The sequence below is a fragment of the Ranitomeya variabilis genome, chromosome 2 (genome assembly GCF_051348905.1).
Source record: "Ranitomeya variabilis isolate aRanVar5 chromosome 2, aRanVar5.hap1, whole genome shotgun sequence".
Taxonomy (NCBI): Eukaryota; Metazoa; Chordata; class Amphibia; order Anura; family Dendrobatidae; genus Ranitomeya; species Ranitomeya variabilis.
Genome location: NC_135233.1, coordinates 290,669,448 through 290,689,161, shown reverse-complemented (window position 1 = coordinate 290,689,161; position 19,714 = coordinate 290,669,448). Strand labels below are relative to the sequence as shown.

Sequence of the window (19,714 nt, the reverse complement as noted above, 5' to 3'; positions counted from 1 at the left end):
TAGCTGGTGCTTAGAGCCTCTGGTGTCGATCCCAATGCCTTTCTGAGCTGGATTCATGTACTCGTTCATGTGGTTCTGTAGCTTACATACATGCATGCATACATGCATGCATACATACATACATACATACATACATACATACATACATACGGCATTCATTAAAGATTTCCCCTGACCCACTTCCTGTGGACTGAGAGCAATGAAATTTGGCACAGTTATTATTCCTTCTCTGCATAGGTGCCACCTAGGGACATATACTTCTTCCATCTCTTTAAGCAAAGACCTCGCTTGTAGAAGTCGACAGGTTGCTCCAAAAGCCACGTTGTGACTTCGGATATCATCTCGAAAATGCTTGCCATACAAAAATAACTTCATTGTTGGAAAGAAGTGGAAGTCCTATGGTGCGAGGTCGGGGAACGTGGTAGAATTTCAAAGCCACAGGAACATGCTTCCATTTGGGCGACATGTGAGTCGTGAACTGGTGCATTGTTTTGCAGAAGGCAGACACTTTGAGCATGCCACATCTCTTGGTTTTGATGGCCTCCAGCAATTTCCGCACCAGTGACGCATAGTATGCCCCAGTGATCATGGTGCCTATTGCTAGGAAATCCATCAATACTACTCTGTGCTGGTCCCAAAATATTGTGAGCATGACCTTGCCTGCCGAGGGTTGGGCACGTGCCTTCTTTGGAGGCGGTGAGTCATGATGCTTCCATTGCATCGACTGGACTTTAGTCTCACAATCATAGTGATGGACCCAGCTTTCATCCTGTGTGATCAGTCTGTCAATAGAGCCTGAGAACATTTGACTCGTTCCTGCTTCTGGAAAGGTGTGAGCAGCCGGGGAACCCAGCGAGCGGATACCTTATACATGTGAAGATGGTCTTGGATGATTTTTTCCACGGACCCCACAATAATCTTGACATTTTGGGCTAGGTGGCTAATGGTTATGTGGCGTTTTTCCATAATGATGACCTCCACTTGCTGGATGGTGTGTTCATCAATAGCAGAGGGGTTGCCTTGGAATTGCAGCTGTTTGCACCGAAGTCCGACCACATTTGAATTGACGATGCCAGTTCTTGACTACATCATATGATGGGGAATAATTACCATAAACCTCTTTCATCTTATTGAATGTCTCCTTTGCTGTGCGGCCTTTCAAGAAATTAACTTGATGACTGCTCTGTATTCCACTGGTTCCATTTTCAAACCTCACACCACTTCAGCACCTGTAAAATCAAGAGCATTATCAGTGCTGAGTTGCAAATTGGCACGTAACCTATAGAGACTTATATCATTACACATGTGCAATTTCAGCGTCCTGTGATAAATAGAAGTGGGTCAGGGGAAATTTTTTTAGCCCCTTAACGACCGCCGCTACGCCTCTTACGGCGGCAGTTAAGGGTACTTAAACCACAGCGCTGTTAATTAACGGCGCTCAGGAATAAGGGTTTAGTGCCCCCAGAGTTGGAATTTCTCCGGGGTCTCGGCTACCTGGGGTAGCTGAGACCCCAGAGAACATGATTCGGGTCTGTTTTTACCGACCCCGGTGTTGCGATTGTCATTATTAATGGTGTAACGGTGACTGCAGAAAATAAAAAGTCTGATTTTCTTTTTAATTACGCTTTCCTCTGATGTGATCGCCCCCCCCCCCCGATCACCCGGTACCTCTGATATCCCTGCATGCCCCCGTGCGTGAAATCCAACTGTGCCGCCGGCGTCTTCTTCCTGGAGAAAGTGGTGGGCACATGCGTAGTGCGCCTGCCGAGATCTGCCGGCCAGCACCCGTCAACAATAGGACATTTTTCCTCTTGGTTCATTTTGATCACTGTGATAGATCCTATCACAGTGATCAAAATATAAAAATAGTAAATAAAACCCCCCTTTATCACCCCCTTAGTTAGGGAAAAATAATAAAATAAAAAATATATTTCCATTTTTAAATTAGGGTTACAGTTGGGCTAAAGTGGCTTGGGGCTAGGGTTAGAATTAGGATAAGTGGTGTGTTAGGGTTAGGTTTGTGGTTATGATTAGGGTTGGGATTAGGTTTACGAGTGTCTTGGCATTAGGTTTAGATTTAGGGTTAAGTTTGGAGTTATGGTTGGGATTAGGGTTAGGGGTGTGTTGGGGTTAGGGTGGAGTTAGAATTGGGGGGTTTCCACTGTTTAGCTACATCCGGGGGTCTCCAAATGCGACATGGTGCCACCATTGATTCCAGCCAATTTTGCGTTCAAAAAGTCAAATGGTGCTCCTTCCCTTCTGAGCCCCCCACATATGGGGTATCTGCGTATGCAGGAGAAATTGCACAACAAATTTTGTGGTTCATTTTCTCCTGATACCCTTGTGAAAATTAAAAAAATTGGTTTCAAAGTAAATTTTTTGTGAAAAAATAAAATGTTCATTTTTTTCATTCCACATTGCTTTAGTTCTTGTGAAGCACCTGAAGGGTTAATAAACTTCTTGAATGTGGTTTTGCGCACCTTGAGGGGTGCAGTTTTTAGAATGGTGTCACTTTTGGGTATTTCCTGTTATATTGACCCCCCAAAAACTCACTTTGAATGTGAGGTGGTACCTAAAAAAATGGTTTTTGTAAATTTTGTTGGAGAAATGAGAAATCGCAGGTCAACTTTTAACCCTTATAACGTCCTAACAAAAAAGCTGTTTCCAAAATTGTGCTGATGTAACGTAGACATGTGGGAAATGTTATTTATTAACTATTTTGTGTGACATATCTCTCTGATTTAAGGGTACAAAAAAAATTACAATTTTGAAAATAGCAAAATTTTTAAAAATTTGCCAAATTTTCATTTTTTTCATAAATAAACACAAGTCATATCGAACAAATTTTGCCACTAACATGAAGTAAAATATGTCACAAAAAAACAATCTCCGAATCAGTGGGACACGTTGAAGCGTTCCAGAGCTATAACCTCATAAGGTGACAGTGGTCAGAATTGTAAAATTGGCCTGGTCATTAAGTACCAAATTGGCTCTGTCACTAAGGGGTTAAATAAAATTGTTCCTGTGCAGAGATAATCTTATAAATGTCCCCTGCTGTGTACTGTGTAATGGCTGACTGTGCAGGATCATGGTCTGATCATACCACAGCTCCTGGTCAGGGGAGGATGCAGAATAGTATGCAGACAGGACAGCACGGGATTACAGCTGATTATTTCTGTGAGGTAACACATGTTTTTGAACAGGCAGGGAAATGTTTTACCTCACACAAAGAATCATCTTTGATCCCCTGCTGTCCTGTCTGTATACTCTTTGCGTCCTCCAGTTATTATTATTCAAAGGTCTATTGATGAAAATGTACTTTGTTCATTGGAGAACTCGCCCTGGTTAAAGCTGTACTCATGTATTGTTCATTTCTTGGTTTCATGTGACTAATTGCCAGGAGAAGGGTTAAGTGATTTTTTTTTTTTTTATGGACAAAAGAACTACTAATGTCTGTAGAAATGCTTTTATCGAAATGATGGTAGTTTGTGGAAATGTTTTTTATCCTCAGTAATTGCATATTTATCATTTGTAATCAGAGTGGGAATTATAGTGAGCAGCTTCATCAATTTCTATTTTGTGACTTTAAAGGGATTTCTCTGACCGTTTATTCTCCCGATGTGTTCACTGTACAATGCCATGCCACATACACAGGCTAAGTAATCTGTATCCCTGGCATTCTCCATGCACCCAGTGGTATTGGGTGTGTACCATGGGGCCTCTGCACAGTAAATACACCAGCTGGGTAAGGCTTGGGTCACTTAATATCTTTCAGGAGCGTTGTGGTATAAATGAAGATACGCCCCAACATACACCTAGAAGTGCCCATTGGGCTTAACACCTTCATGACCCCAGCTTTTTTCGCTCCCCTCCTTCCCAGAGCCATAACTTTTTTATTTTTCCATCAATATGAGGGCTTATTTTTTGCAGGACAAGTTGTACTTTTGAACGACATCATTGGTTTTAGCATGTCATGTACTAGAAAAAGGGAAAAAAAATTCCAAGTGCGTTGAAATTGCAAAAAAATGTGCAATCCCACGCTGGTTTTTTGTTTGGCTTTTTTGCTAGGTTCAATAAATACTAAAACTGACCTGCCATTATGATTCTCCAGGCCAGTACGAGTTCATAGACACCAAACATGGCTAGGTTCTCTTTTATCTAAGTGGTGAAAAATAATTCCAAACTTTGCTAAAAAAAAAAAAAAAAAAAAAAAATTGCGCCATTTTCCGATACCCGTAACGTCTCTTTTTCACGATCTGGGGTTGGGTGAGGGCTTATTTTTTGCGTGCCTAGCTGACGTTTTTAATTATACCATTTTGGTGCAGATAATGTTATTTTGATCGCCCGTTATTGCATTGTAATGTAATGTCGTGGAGACCAAAAAAACGTAATTCTGGTGTTTCAAATTTATTTTCTCGTTACGCCATTTAGCAATAAGGTTAATCCTTTTTTTATTGATAGATTGGGATATTCTGAACGCGGCGATACCAAATATGTGTAGGTTTGATTTTTTTTATTATTATTATTATTTTATTTTGAAAGGGGGGTGATTTAAACTTTTATATATTTTTTTTTTATTCATATTTTTTAAAACATTTTTTTTTACTTTTGCCATGCTTCAGTAGCCTCCATGGGAGGCTAGAAGCTGGCACAACTCGATCGGTTCTACTACATAGGAGCGATGCATAGATCGCTCCTATGTAGCTGAATTACTGCATTGCTATGAGCGCCGACCACAGGGTGGTGCTCACAGCAAACCGGCATCCGCAACCATAGAGGACTGCAATAGACCTCTGGGGATCAGCGATGTGCGCATTTCCAGCCCGATGGCCGGAAGCGCTAGTTAAATGCCACTGTCAGCGTTTGACAGCGGCATTTAACTAGTTAATAGTGGCGGGTGGATCGCGATTCCACCCGCTGCTATTGCGGGCACATGTCAGCTGTTCAAAACAGCTGACATGTCCCAGCTTTGATGCGGACTCCCCGCCGGAGCCCGCATCAAAGCAGGAGATCTGACCTCGGACGTACTATTCCGTCCGAGGTCAGAAAGGGGTAAAAGAAGTTTTCCACTACTCTGACAACTCCTTCTCATACCCCGAGCTTGGCAAGAGCCTATACTCCCCTCTCATTCCAGCGCCGTTCCTGCGGCGTCCGCACTCGCTCTCATTGGGCTCCCATGTGGTTGTTAAAGTCCAAGATCAGCTACAACCCTGACTTCCTCGTCATGTTTGATTTGTCTGAAGGCGGAGACGGTGACACCAGTGCTGATAGGACACCGGCATTACGTATCACAAGAACCACATGGGAACCCCGGGAGAACCCCAGTAACCACTCTGGCCCCCATAAAATAATAAAGGCTATACTCCCCTCCCATGCCAAACATTTTGATCAAGAAGGGGTTGTCCTAGTAGTGGACAACCTTTTTAAAGCTGATGTGTCACCAGATTTCTCAATTCAAGCTGCATACATTATTAAATCTATTAGATCTTATGCAGCTGATGTACTTACTATAAAATTCAATGTCAACATAGCTGTATAATCCGTTGTGAAAGTTTAACTTTAAAAGGGTATTCCAATCTCCAAGATCCTCTACTAATATGTATTAGGTGTAATAATATTCACAAATACCTCCAATGTGAAATGTAGTATAGTTATTCGGTATGTCGCTGACCCCATGTGCAGGGCATTGCAGTAACTTGGGTATCTATGGTTATGACCACCTTGTAGTGACAGTTAGTTTTTAGTGGTCATATCCATGGATACCTAAGCTACTGCAATGCCTGCACATGGGCTAAACAAAAAAAGTTGCACACTGTAGTACTAAAGCATGTCAATGTGAAATCTATGAAATATGAATAGCAATACGGCTTCTGGATACTAGAGGGAAAAAGATGAGACGCTTTGCACATAATTTGGCCAATTTATGCATGCCCAGCAGCCAACGACACGGTGGTCTCAAAAGGTTGCTTGATGGATATGCATGAATTGGCCAAATTATGTGCTAAGCGTCTCATCTTTTTCCTAGTAAGCAGAAACAGTATTGCTATTCATCTTTCATAGATTTCGCATTAACATGCTTTAGCACTACAGAGTGCAACTTTTTTTGTTTATTGTATATGGAGGTAGCTGCTCCTAGTTGGCCCCTGTTCACAGTAGCTTGGAAGTGCCAGTCAGTCTTTTTGTCACTTCTGGGTTTATGGCTGTTTTTGAGATGCAGCGGGTTTAGGAGTTGTGCCTGTGCCAGCTGTTACACAACGTTGAGCTGCTACTGCATGTGCGGGGACTAGACATAGCTCTGATCCCATCACATTAACCCTTCAGAAGCCGCTGTCAGTTGTGACAGTTGCAAGGAGTTTGGCAGTGGGACATTACACCATCTGTCACTCTAGTTGTACAACCGCTACCACCACCTGCGCCCCCCCACTAAGTGTCATCACTGGGTGCCAATGCTACCTATGACAACAAGGAAGCCTGAAAATGGCCACAGTTTCTGCCCTATCCTTCTGCGGACCAGAGCCCCTCGGGGGTGGGTCCTGGTAGTGTGATTGTCAGTTAAACACTGATAGGTTGGTACATAAGTAGTACAGTATATTATCAATGCGATCAGAGGATTCCATGTCCAGGTCTCCTTGTGGGACCAGTAACAATTGTGAATAAAAAAAAGTTTTTAAGTCTAAAAAAATTACCTACACAAATATAAAAAAAAAACAATTTTAATAAAATAAACTTCAAATCAACACATTTGTTATCGCTGCCATATTATAAAACTCTTATCATTTATTCTGCAAAATGAATGCCATGAAAAAAAACATGCGAAATATCTTTGTTCATCTTGTTTCACAAAAAGATTAAAAAAAGTGATTGAATTATCGTATGTATAAAAAAACTACAGCTTGTTACACAGCAACAAGCTCTCGTGTACTTCTGTAAAATATGACAGCCTCCCCAAAAAGGATTTTTTTTGTGTGCGCAAAGTAGCAAAAGACCCATAAAATTGTTATTTTAATGATTGTATCAACCAACAGTATAAAAATATCACAATTATGGTATTCTGAACAGTGACCTTTAAAAAAAAAAAAAAAAAATACTTTTTTTTATTTTTGTTTTGCCTTTCAAAGACTGTAATAAAAAGTGATCCAAAAATTTCCTGTCCCACAAAATGATCCCAATAAACACTAGTTTGTCACACAAATAATTATCCCCCATTTATCTCTCTTGATTGAAAATTGTGAAACTTTTGGGCCTCAAAGTATGGCTTATTTTCCGAAATATGTAATTATTGTACCAAATTATAAAACCTAAGACTATATAAATTTGGCCTTGTCTTAATCGCACTATCCTACAGAATAAAATTTCTGCCGCCCAACGAATATTGCAAAATTCAAAACCCAAAAAGTGGTAGAATTGCTGTTTTGTTATATTCTTCCCTATAAATAATTTCGTTAATTTATATGTACCCCAAAATGATTCCACTGACAACTGCAACTAATACATCTGAAAAAAAGTTATGGCTCCTGGAGAGAGTCAATAAAAAGTAACAACAAATGATCTACCCTAAAGACCAAAATGGACTGTGACGCCAAGAGATTCAAAGGTCTAACGGTGTACGTCTGGTATTCTTTCCGACACTGCACACCTACGTACAGTGCCTTACTTCTAAATCTGTAAGCTTCTTTTTAATGTTTATGAAGTCTAGAAGTCAACTTTTTTATTTTAAAAAAAGACTTGCTGTGTATTACATGTCCTCTTTCCCACCCATTGCATATATCGGTACACACCAATGATGGAATGGGATAGAGCCTGTGCTGAAGCTGTGGTTTCGCTCGGATGCTTGTGTAGCGGGGGTTCTAATGTTATTTGTGATTGTACAGAGTCGTGAACCACTGTTCCAAATTGGATTAAGATGCGTTTTATGTGCTTTTTTTTTTTTTTGTTTTGCTAACTTTTAAGAGCAGGCAGTGCTCTCTCTCCAGAGTGACCTCAATCAGTAATGATGATCTTTTCTGGTACATATGACTTCTATTAATGATCAGAGATGCTAGCGGACTGGTGTGCACCAGGGATAAGCTTGAAGATTGATGTTTACTTATGGGGCGGTTTCTAAGTAGCTGTAATTTTGCAACATCTTGTTCATTTAACAGCACTACATAAACCACACTAACCCGCCTACGTCCAAGAGCAAAGAGAGAGAGGTAGAGAAGAAAGAGGTCGATAAATCAAGGGAGCATTCCCGGGAAAGGGAGAAAAAAGAGGAAAAAGAAAGAAAAGAGAGAAAAAGGGTTGGTGTTAATTTTTGTTTTTCTAATTCCTCAAAAATTGCATGGCTAAGTAACTGAATACTCGGTAGTCTGGACCGTGTCCAGGACAACTAGTGGGGTTCATGGGCATTACACTGAGTGAGCGGGGCTCATGCCAAGCTTCTTTGTACTCCTTAGAAGTCGCTCATGTTTTCTGTGCCCTTTGTTTTTGGTGGCATTAGATTCTTTTTGTAGTCTTGCCTGGTTCTATTTTCTGTTATACGCAGTATGGAGGGGCAATGAGCAGTTCATGCAAAAACTCAGGCTGACCCCTTAAAAATCAATTTTCTGGTCCTTCTCTGCAATGATGCCATGTTGTCTCAACACGTGACCGTTATGACCAGTGAGTTGCTGTCATCGTCTCCAACCAAGGCACGCAACTCTGCAGTGGACGGACCAAAAAAACTAGCTAGAGATCGGAATACACTTTGCATGGGAACAATGGCTACAACATTTTCTTGTTATTTTAATCTGTTTAGGTAAAACTGGTTAAACTCTTCAGAACCTAGACAAGGGAAGAACAAGGTGTAACATTACATGTCCATAGTCGCAGGTTTAAATGTTCTTAACTTCCTTGATTATTTTGCATTGAACTGCTCAGTATGTTTCCAGTTTTTGGGACCATACCACTCCCATCATTTTTTTTTGTTTTTTTTTAATTTCTCCATTTGTCACCTATCAGTAATATATGTTCAGTGTATGCAGTAAAATAGTTATCAGTCGCTGTCTTCTGCCGTGTATAGCGCTGTTCCTTCTCTCCTGGAGGTATGAATATATCGATGCTTTGTATTCAAGCCTGTACCTAGCTGTTTGTTTAAGTAGCAGTTTTCACGTTTTGCTAATAAAGAAAAAACAGTGTAAATTACCTAAGTCCAAATAATATAATGGGAAGATCACACATGTGCTAGGCAATACGTTTGCGTTTCTCTTATACATAGTGCTGTGCACCGTCAAGAATATGGCAATGTACAAATGAAACAGGCGTATAAATAAAAACATAAGTCAGTTATAATGGATGATCAATAACGATCACGTTAAAAGTTTAGAATCTATATCGACATTTGATTTTCATTCTATCTCCTCTGAAAGGATATCGCCAAGAACTATTAACCGCCTTATTGGCAGTGTGCCAGGAGGGATTGCATTAACCACCTCTAACTTCAGCCACATATATCTTAAACCTCATGAAGATGGTGATACAGGTACTAGGCTAACCTGTTGTTGTACATTCTGAGGGCCAGTGGATGTCCTAGTGGTCTTGGTTCCGATGGATGCTTGCTTTGTTGTACTTTAGGCGGGGCGGTGTTCCGAGGTAGTAGCTTGAAATTCTGGTGGAGGTCACTACAGGCTAGAATCCACGTCCGGCTGTGATGGAATCTACGCACTGTAGCTGCCTTGATGACCTTCAGTGACCCGGTACTCTGTGACTTGACAACAATTGCGGTTTGGACAGGACCAAATCCAACACATTTCGAAAGCGGGTCCATCGGGACCAAGACCTCTAGGACATCCATTGGACCTCTGAATGTACAACAGGTTGGACTAGTACTTACCTGTATCATCATCTTCACGAGGTTTAAGATATTTGTGGCTCAAGTTGGAGGGGTTTAATGCAGTCCCGCCTGGAACATTGAGACTCTGCACTGTGCCGATACGGTGGTTAATAGTTCTGCTGGCGATATCCTTCCATCAAATGTTGATATAGATACAAAACGTTTAATGTGATTCTTATTGATCATTCATTATAACCAACTTATGTTTTTATTTCTAAGTCTATTTCATTTGTACATTGCCATATTCTTGACGGTGCGTAAAACACATATTGCCTACCCCCCATGTGGGATCTTCCAATAGTGCTATTTGGCCTTAAAATTGTATCTATTACCTTTCTTTTTCTCTCCTGCACCATGTGAACACAGCATTTTTTTTCGTGTGGACCAGAATTAATTTTCTCAATGTATTTCTGAGACTCGGAGCGAGACTCTCATAGAATTATGTTAAGAAGGGAACTAGCAGTCTTTGTGCACTGACGATGAACTGCTGTGGTCAAATAATGCAGGAGGGGACTGGAGCTGCGCTGAAAACGGCAGAAGACAACAACTAGTACACTGAATATACATTACTGATAAGGAAATAAGAAAAAAAAGAAACACTGGAGTGGTACTATAAATAAGGCTAGATGTTATGTTTTGTGGAAAAGCCCAATGAACCCCACAACACATCCCTAATAATTGCATCCTGTTTTGTAGCCTCTTTGCTACTTATAGATTCTCAGTATTCAATCACATTCTACAAGAAGCCATTATATTATGGGACTTCTTAAACATTTCTTCAGCCATGGTTGATTTACAAATTTGTACACTCTGTGTAGAGTGGTCTTCACTGCTGCAGGCATTTTACTAACGTCTGTCACCCTGGTTGTCACCCAACAGGATCATTCCAACAGCGACCGCGAGGCGAACCAGGAGTCAAAAAGACGGAAGGAAGAAAACGGAACCAGTGAGTGTCAAGTTATTGAATCACCTCTCATAATAAAGATGGTACCAAGCTTGTGTTAGCACCAAGTGTTTATCATTTCTATTACCTTCGCAGTGTTAAACATGTCAGTATGACTAAAGGTGGAAAGACTGATGAGTGTGACATCAGTGTATGTGCTGCTATTACATTCTAGGAAATAAGTGGGGAAAAAAAAGTTTCATTTTAGATGTATAAAGAGGCCGTACCTTGTGTCTTAAGTTAGGATTCCTTCCCTCCATATACAGTTATATGAAAAAGTTTGGGCACCCCTATTAATCTTAATGTTTTATAAAAATTGTTGTTTTTTTTTGCAACAGCTATTTCAGTTTCATATATCTAATAACTGTTGGACACAGTAATGTTTCTGCCTTGAAATGAGGTTTATTGTACTAACAGAAAATGTGCAATCTGCATTCAAACAAAATTTGACAGGTGCATAAGTATGGGCACCCTTATCATTTTCTTGTTTTAAATACTCCTACCTACTTTTTACTGACTTACTAAAGCACTTTTTTTGGTTTTGTAATCTCAATGAGCTTTGAACTTCATAGCCAGGTGTATGCAATCATGAGAAAAGCTACTTAAAGTGGCCACGTGCAAGTTGTTCTCCTGTTTGAATCTCCTCTGAAGAGTGGCATCATGAGCTCCTCAAAACAACAGTCAAATGATCTGAAAACAGATTATTCAACATAGTTGTTCAGGGGAAGGATACAAAAAGCTGTCTCAGAGATTTAACCTGTCAATTTCCACTGTGAGGAACATAGTAAGGAAATGGAAGAACACAGGTACAGTTCTTGTTAAGGCCAGAAGTGGCAGGCCAAGAAAAACATCAGAAAGGCAGAGAAGAAGAATGGTGAGATCAGTCAAGGACAATCCTCAGACCACCTTCAGAGATCTGCAGCATCAACTTGCTGCAGATGGTGTCACTGTGCATCGGTCAACTATACAACGCACTGTGTTTTTTTGCCACCATGCATAACGCCTTTTTGTATGACCAAACAACTCAATCTTGGTTTCATCAGTCCACAGGACCTTCTTCCAAAAAGAAATTGGCTTCTCCAAATGTGCTTTTGCATACCTCAGCCGACTCTGTTTGTGGCGTGCTTGCAGAAACGGCTTCTTTCGCATCACTCTCCCATACAGCTTATCCTTGTTCAAAGTGCGTTGTATAGTTGACCGATGCACAGTGACACCATCTGCAGCAAGTTGATGCTGCAGCTCTGTGGAGGTGGTCTGAGGATTGTCCTTAACTGATCTCACCATTCTTTTTCTCTGCCTTTCTGATGTTTTTCTTGGCCTGCCACTTCTGGCCTTAACAAGAACTGTACCTGTGTTCTTCCATTTCCTTACTATGTTCCTCACAGTGGAAATTGACAGGTTAAATCTCTGAGACAGCTTTTTGTATCCTTCCCCTGAACAACTATGTTGAATAATCTTTGTTTTCAGATCATTTGACAGTTGTTTTGAGGAGCCCATGATGCCACTCTTCAGAGGAGATTCAAACAGGAGAACAACTTGCACGTGGCCACTTTAAGTAGCTTTTCTCATGATTGCATACACTTGGCTGTGAAGTTCAAAGCTCAATGAGTATGCAAAACAAAAAAAAGTGCTTTAGTAAGTCAGTAAAAATTAGGTAGGTTGTATTTAAAACAAGAAAATGATAAGGGTGCCCATACTTATGCACATGTCAAATGTTGTTTGAATGCAGATTGCACATTTTCTGTTAGTACAATAAACCTCATTTCAAGGCAGAAACATTACTGTGTCCAACAGTTATTAGATATATGAAACTGAAATAGCTGTTGCAAAAAAAACAATTTTTATAAAACATTAAGCTTAAGATTAATTGGGGTGCCCAAACTTTTTCATATAACTGTATTAGCATAAAAAGCAGGTTTGATTAGCGGCTCCCATTGTGCCACGATTGAACTGTCCCTGTAATAGTAATGTCCCACTGCAGATACAACTTTTGATTAGTCCTTGATCCCTTTGGGAAAATTTGCTCTTGGCCACAACTACAGGGATCCAGACCAGAAGTGATCAGCTGATCGCTGCAACAGCTCTGCATGGAGAATGGTTGTCTCAGGTAAGACAACCCATTTAAATTGGTATTTTGAGATTTTCTATTTATGAAGGTTATGTAAGATGTTACCACTGGTAATCAGAGGGTCACAGCTTTCACTACAGAACACATGGTCATGTCGTCTGCGGCTCAGCCTTGTTAACTAGAATAGGCTATGCTACAGTGCCAGACACTGCGATTACTCCAATTGTCCACACTGGTGACCTATCCGACTGTGAAATCTTAGGAAACTTTAATCAGGGTTTTAAGATCTATTTACAAAATTGTAGGTTTTACTAGAAATCAAACTTATCAGACAGGAGTGGCCCTGGAGAGACCGACTGTATGTGATCGCTGCAGACAGCGGGTCAAAACCCGGCTGTACCTTCTACATTCTTCACCACTGGGGATTAGTACTTGGGCAGAAAGTCACAGACTGCTGGTGTTCAGTGAGAGTGCAGCCGCTCCACCTCTGTGAGAGTGCAGCCCCCCCACCTATGTGAGTGCACTCCCCCTTCTATGACAGTACGGGGCCCCCTGTGACAGTGCCTGCCTAAAACAGGAGGTCAGCATATAATTGGGACCCGTATGATTATATCACGCTGCACAAAGCCGTTCACAGCTTGATCAATAAGTTGAAGACCGATATATGAAACATAACTAATTTATGTAAGAGGTTTTGAAGTTGTATTAATGTTATTCTCGTTTTACCAATCCATTGTCCTAGGTGGTTCCTCCAAACACAGTAAAAGCGAGAGCCCGTCCGATTCCCCACGCTCAAATGAGAAAGACCGAAACAAATCGAAATCCTCAAATAAAGAAAAGGCAGAGATAATGAAATCGGACAAGATGGAGAAAAGTTCCTCAAGCAGCAAAAAGGTATAGTTTGCCTCTTCTTACGGTGAAAAAAGAAAGTAATGAAAACCCAAAGCAGCCTGTCTTTCTGGGGATCTAATCAGATGCCAGAATGTTTCTAACCAGCTAGGCAATGTCCACTATCATCTTGCAGCGTAAACAAGCTGCCGATCATCAGATTTTCAGCGGACTAGTGCTGCCGAGAACAAGGACAGCATATCTGCACTGAACAATCTTGCCGATGATTAAGGATGCATCGTTTGATGCCTACCAGTCGCTCCTTGTAAATGGACCCTAATGCACAAAATTTATGACAGTGAATCATGCCTTTTGGTGCATCTTTCTAAACTCTTTTAATTGTACAGTACCCCTTAGTTGTCTTAGTTTGTGCCAACATTTTGGTGAAATTTTGGGTCATGCTATCTCCTATTGAGCCATGTTCCTTTCCCTCCAAGCCACAGCCCTTCATTGATCGAGGAGCAAAAGGCATGTAAGACCAGTGACAAATATAAGGCAGCACAACCTTAGCTGGTCTGTGTTCAGTGCATCTGCACAGCCATCCTCCTGATCAGATATCGGTATCTAGGTAAAAGTCATACTTGGGGCTCACTGACACTAGCGTATAAAAATTCAGTCTGATGTTGCTCCTGAAACGTTGGACAAGTGGAATCTGTATGGTTGAACTTGTCATGCGAGTGTGCGATTTTTATTTATTTTTTTTTTTTTTTCACCTAGCATCCATATGACATGCATATACAATGCGTTTTTAACATCATCTTTTACAGACTATGATACTTTATACATCTTAAATCTAGTTTACAGAATTAGTAAAACCATTTTATATGCTGTAGATAGATGATCGAAAGATATCCGATGTATAAGATAGGATAGATAGATGTGTAATTTCCCCCTACAGAAAATAAACTTGCACCCTTTAGTTACTTTTGATGTGGCACTAAAAGGTGTTTAGCCTTATTAAACCTAAATAAGTAATTAAAAACAAACAAAAAAAACTGTGGGGTCTCCCCTTTTTTTGATAAACAGCCAAGGTAAAGCAGAGAGCTGTGAGCTTATATTATCAGGCTGGGAAGTTCCCTTGTTATCGGGCCCTCCTAGCCTAAAAATACAAGCCTGCAGCTGCGATTTGTCCAAAATAACAGCTGCCATCAGGCCCTGGGGTTAGTAATGAAGAGATGTCTACCAGACACCCCCATTACTAACCCAGTAATCAAAAATAAAAACACACACAGGAAAAAAAAAAAACTTTATTTGAATAAAGACCCTCCCACACGCTCCCTCGTTCACCAATTTATTGAAAAACAAAAAAGAAAAATCCCATGTAGGTCCGCCGTAATCTAACAAATCCAAAATGGATACTTGAAAAACATAAAATAATAAAAACAAACACAAGATATAGTCCCTCGTTCACTAATTTATTAGCAAAAATGTTCCGACATTCTCCAAGTTCCCCGAATCTGTCTCCAGTGACTGTGAATAGCAGGAAAGTGACCATTATTCATAGATCCTGGGTAGTGGCGATAACTCTCATCAGAGCCGCCGGGTCTCAATAACAGCAGCATGAGCCAGCGATGTGTGGCACACGCATGGTCCTTGTGCTGTCTGATTTTTTTCTCACACCCATAGACTTGCATTGACGATAATAATACCTCTGGTCAGAGTGCACTGCCATGTTTTCCGGCATTGCCCTCCTCCGTACTATAGGCCAGTGTGAACGAGCCCTTATTGTATGACGTCGTGCAGATCCGATGAGACGCATGAATTCCAGTCGGCAAACCGATGCACGAAATCTATAAGGCGGTGGATTGTATTTCGCAGCCGAAATCAGGTAATAATGTTTCTGATTTGTGTTATTTTCGTAAAGGAATCGAGACACGACAAGGAAAAATCTGAGAAGAAAGAGAAACGTGACAGCGCTGGAGGGAAAGAGGAGAAAAAACAATATCCTTTTTGTGACCGTAGACTTGGAGGCAGCCTTTGATTATTATGTGTTGCAGATCCAGGTGGTTTTTTCCCTTTGTATAAAATGCACACTAGTCAGATTTTGCTATGAATTGATCTGGTGTTTGACTAGATTTCTGAAATGTGAGCGCTTTGTCTTCTGTCTGCCAATGTCCTCTGCGCCTAAGCTGAGCTGCAGGTGAGGGGTTTTTCCTAAAGTAGGTTTCTACAGTTTGACATTCTTTCTGCAGTAATATAATGGCCTAGTGAAACCATTGCTCAGTTTTATGTCTTGTGTGACCTTTATTTCTTTTTCTTTGCCAATCACTTTGATCATAAAACACTGTGTAATAATGACTAGTAAATCAGAAGCTCTGAAGTAAATGGCCGACCAAGTAACGCATGGATGAGCCTGAGCCCTCAGTACAAAGCCGCTTCTCTTTCAGCTCCACTTTGGCTCACGCAGGAGGTTCTGAAGCAGAAAACAACCCCTTTATGACATTTATGTGCCCTAAAAAGGTGACAAGTGAACTCCTCATACAGTTGGGGTTCTTTCACATTGCGTTCAGGCACACGTTTGGTGGCCCTGTCGGGCCATAGACTCCAGTGGTGCTGGCAGAGCGAACGGGAGTTCTGTCGTGCATCATTTTCGAGCGTGTACACCTACTGCGAACACCAGACATAGTAGACTGACTTCAGCAAGCGTACACGCCTGAAAATGATCCCTGGCAGAGCTCACCTTCGCTCTTCCAGCACCATGATAGTCTATGGCCCCATTAGCACTTTTGTTCGAATCCCATTTTGTGGGGGAATTCCGACGTATGCCCTGCACTGCATTACATTTTCTTTATTGTAAACTATATACTTTCCTGTTCTGCGGTGTCCATTTATATTGTGTTTAGTAGGCGAGCTACAGTATATGGTGGTTAGCGGAGCCTATTGGGTTTTATTGAGACTGAAGGTGTCGTCTATGCTAATGAGATTTCAGGAATTAGACATGGAAACAACTGACACTTGGGATCATTTTTCTTTGTGAATATAATACCACTGTTAGGCCTAAGTCACACAACCGTTGATTTTCATCTCCTTTTCCATCCAATTTTTATCCGGTTTTGGACATTATCCATGTTTCATCCATTTTTCACAAATGAGAAGAAATGCTGACGGACGTTTCTCATCCTAACATAAGTCAGTGAAAACAGACCAGACACAAAAGCATCTATGGTGCCGGCTTTCGTTTGCAGATTCGTTCACATGAGTAAGTTAGTTTGGTCCACAAACCCCCCCCATAAAATGGGACATGTGAAAAGGCCGTCAGAATAAAATAGGTACTTGCTCTAGTCTACTTATAAAGAAAATGGATAGAACGTTGACGTGTGACATCAAGCTTAGTCTACGGTGAAAGGTTTATTTCCAATCTTCCATAAGTCTCCTTAACTCCTGCTTTACCCATAAATCTTCAGACAAGCACAGATAATGATTTCTGCTTACACCAAGGTAAGACCAGCTATTACTTACATTTGGGAGAACTTTGGCATTTGGAGGGGTTTTTGTGTGTGTTTTCAAGCCTGGGGGCAGAAACCTTTCCTTATACGATCACCACAGCTGACATTAGTTCCTTGCTCCTAAATGTAACGTTTTTCAAACTGGGATTGTCCGTTACCGTTTCTCCTGCAGACCGGTGTTACATGCGATTTAATTGTTGGTGTTCTGTAACCATGAGACCAGGGATTAAAAGAAAAAACCCTATGTGATTGCAGCAGTAGTGAGCATGTGCAATCATTCACTGTAAGGGTTACATATGCTCGCTGCCACTTGATTTACACTGGTGACTTTAAGCCTTTTGTTCTTGCAATTGGTGGTGGCCATAGCGGTTGTAGCCCTACTCTCATACTGTCATGATCTCTCCGATACATCTATACATGTTTATGAGAAGTCCTTTAAGCATCAATACTCAGACTTTTCAGGATTCCGCTTTGACCTCCATAAAACCCTATGGTCAATCTGATTCATTCTGCTGGAGGTCTGGATATTGTGGCTGTAATTCAGACTCTACAATGCCACTGTATGGAACCTGCCTCGTTCCAGACATAACAATCTGTATCCATGACCTGAGCTCCTGTACTGGAGTCACAGATCATTTCCCCATGTCGCTCCATTATCATCCATTTCTTTGCCACTGCACTTTTGGGCTTCTCGGATAGCAGGGGGTTCCTCCTTACGACTGTCAGACACTAGGCTGGACGCGTCCTGGAGAAAAGATGGAATCATAGAATATTAGAGATGGAAGGGACCTCTAGGGTCATCGTGTCCAACCCTCTGCTCAATGCAGAATTTACTAAACCATCTCAGGCAGATGTCTGCCCGGCCTCTGTTTGAAGGCCTCCATTGAAGGATAACTCACCACCTCTCAGAAATGTATTGTGACTCCTTCAGTGACTTGTCCCTTGTACGATTGACCATCCATTTCGATGTCCGGAGTTCAGCTGATCCCAGAGCATGCAGAAATAAATTCAATATGGGACTAGAGACTCATTTTCACAGGACTATAACGGTCTTTTTAATTCTCTCCACAGAATCCACTTTAAAAGAATTAATGGGATCCTGCAGCTGGATGATGATGACGATGTATCCAGGCGTATTTACCACAATATTAATTGCACAGTTATTTTTGAACGAAGAGGCCGAATTGCGTCTTCTTAAATTATTTTCATTTTCTTTCTCCACCTTCAAGTAAATGTTCAAGTTGTGCATTTCTGTATTTTAATGTGTTGCTAGTTTTTCTTTTACATTTATTTTCAGTACATGGCTGAAAGTGTTAACCTATTCCATAATTTTAAGCACAATGTGCTACAAATGGAGGATCGCCACAGTGCAAATAAGGTTCCATTTTTTTGTGTGTACAGTTTCTTTTAGGTCGTCAGAAAAAAAAAAAAACTGCCTGAAACTTCACAATTATTTGCCATATTAAATGCATCCATTTTAATTGTTGCAACCGGAAATAAACAATTATTCAACAGTTTTTTGAATTTACCTCATTTAACCTCAGTTTTATTTATTACCCGACCTTGTATGTAGGGTATGCGGAGCAATTTCCATGCTAATTGAGAGCAATTGTTTGTATATTGTGTAGAACGCTAAGTATCTGAACAGAATAATGGAAAATGCGCCAAACACAATTCTTATTGTCATAATGTTATTTTTTTTATTTTATTTTTTAATCAAGGGATAATAAATGTCACTTGCGAGAAATTAGGGTTCAAATATAAAAGTACAGGAGCTTTGTACCGCCGAAATATAGTGTGAAAAGTTTCAAAGACTTTTTTAAAAGAAATTTTTACCTGCTGAATTCTACCAGTGTAAGCTTTTTTTTCTAAATAAACAATAGTTTTCTCAATGGGTCGTAAATCATTGTGTGCATTGTGCTTTATTGTATATTTATCATCCATTTTACTGGCTGAGTTACATGCCGACCGGGACCACTGCAGTCACAACAGCTTGGCTTTTTTTTGTTCTATTTCTATGGAAAGATCTTAACGGGGTATTCAATATAAAACGTTTGGAATAAGGTGGCAGTTTTTTCACATTAGCATTACTGGTTGTTTCTCCGGGTCTGCTTTATAGCCATTATTACTAGTGATGAGCGAGTGTACTCGTTGCTCGGGTTTTCCCGAGCACGCTCGGATGGTCTCCGAGTATTTATGACTGCTCGGAGATTGTTTTCATCGTTTCAGCAGCATGATTTACAGCTATTAGCCAGCTTGATTACATGTGGGGATCACCTAGCAACCAGGCAACCCCCACATGTACTCAGCCTGGCTAATAGCTGTAAATCATTCAGCTGCTGTGATGAAAACTAAATCTCTGAACACTAACAAATACTCGGAGATCACCCGAGCGTGCTCGACAAAAACCCGAGCAACGAGTACACTCGCTCATCACTAATTATTAGTGATGAGCGAATATACTCGTTACTTGAGATTTCCCGAGCATGCTCGGGGGTCCTCAAAGTAATTTTTTTAGT

General features: G+C 40.8%; 1 protein-coding gene across 1 annotated transcript in view; it reads left to right on the top strand.

The window, feature by feature from the left end:
* THOC2 (THO complex subunit 2) overlaps window positions 1-19,098 on the top strand; it is a 158,267-nt gene extending 139,169 nt beyond the window's left edge. The window contains exons 34-39 of the mRNA XM_077285105.1: window positions 8,142-8,279; window positions 10,730-10,796; window positions 13,604-13,755; window positions 15,614-15,690; window positions 17,140-17,187; window positions 18,267-19,098. Of these exons, the coding sequence (XP_077141220.1) occupies window positions 8,142-8,279; window positions 10,730-10,796; window positions 13,604-13,755; window positions 15,614-15,690; window positions 17,140-17,167 (462 nt within the window). The 3' untranslated portion in view covers window positions 17,168-17,187; window positions 18,267-19,098. The remainder of the gene's footprint in view (window positions 1-8,141; window positions 8,280-10,729; window positions 10,797-13,603; window positions 13,756-15,613; window positions 15,691-17,139; window positions 17,188-18,266) is intronic.
* Window positions 19,099-19,714: the final 616 nt, after the last annotated feature.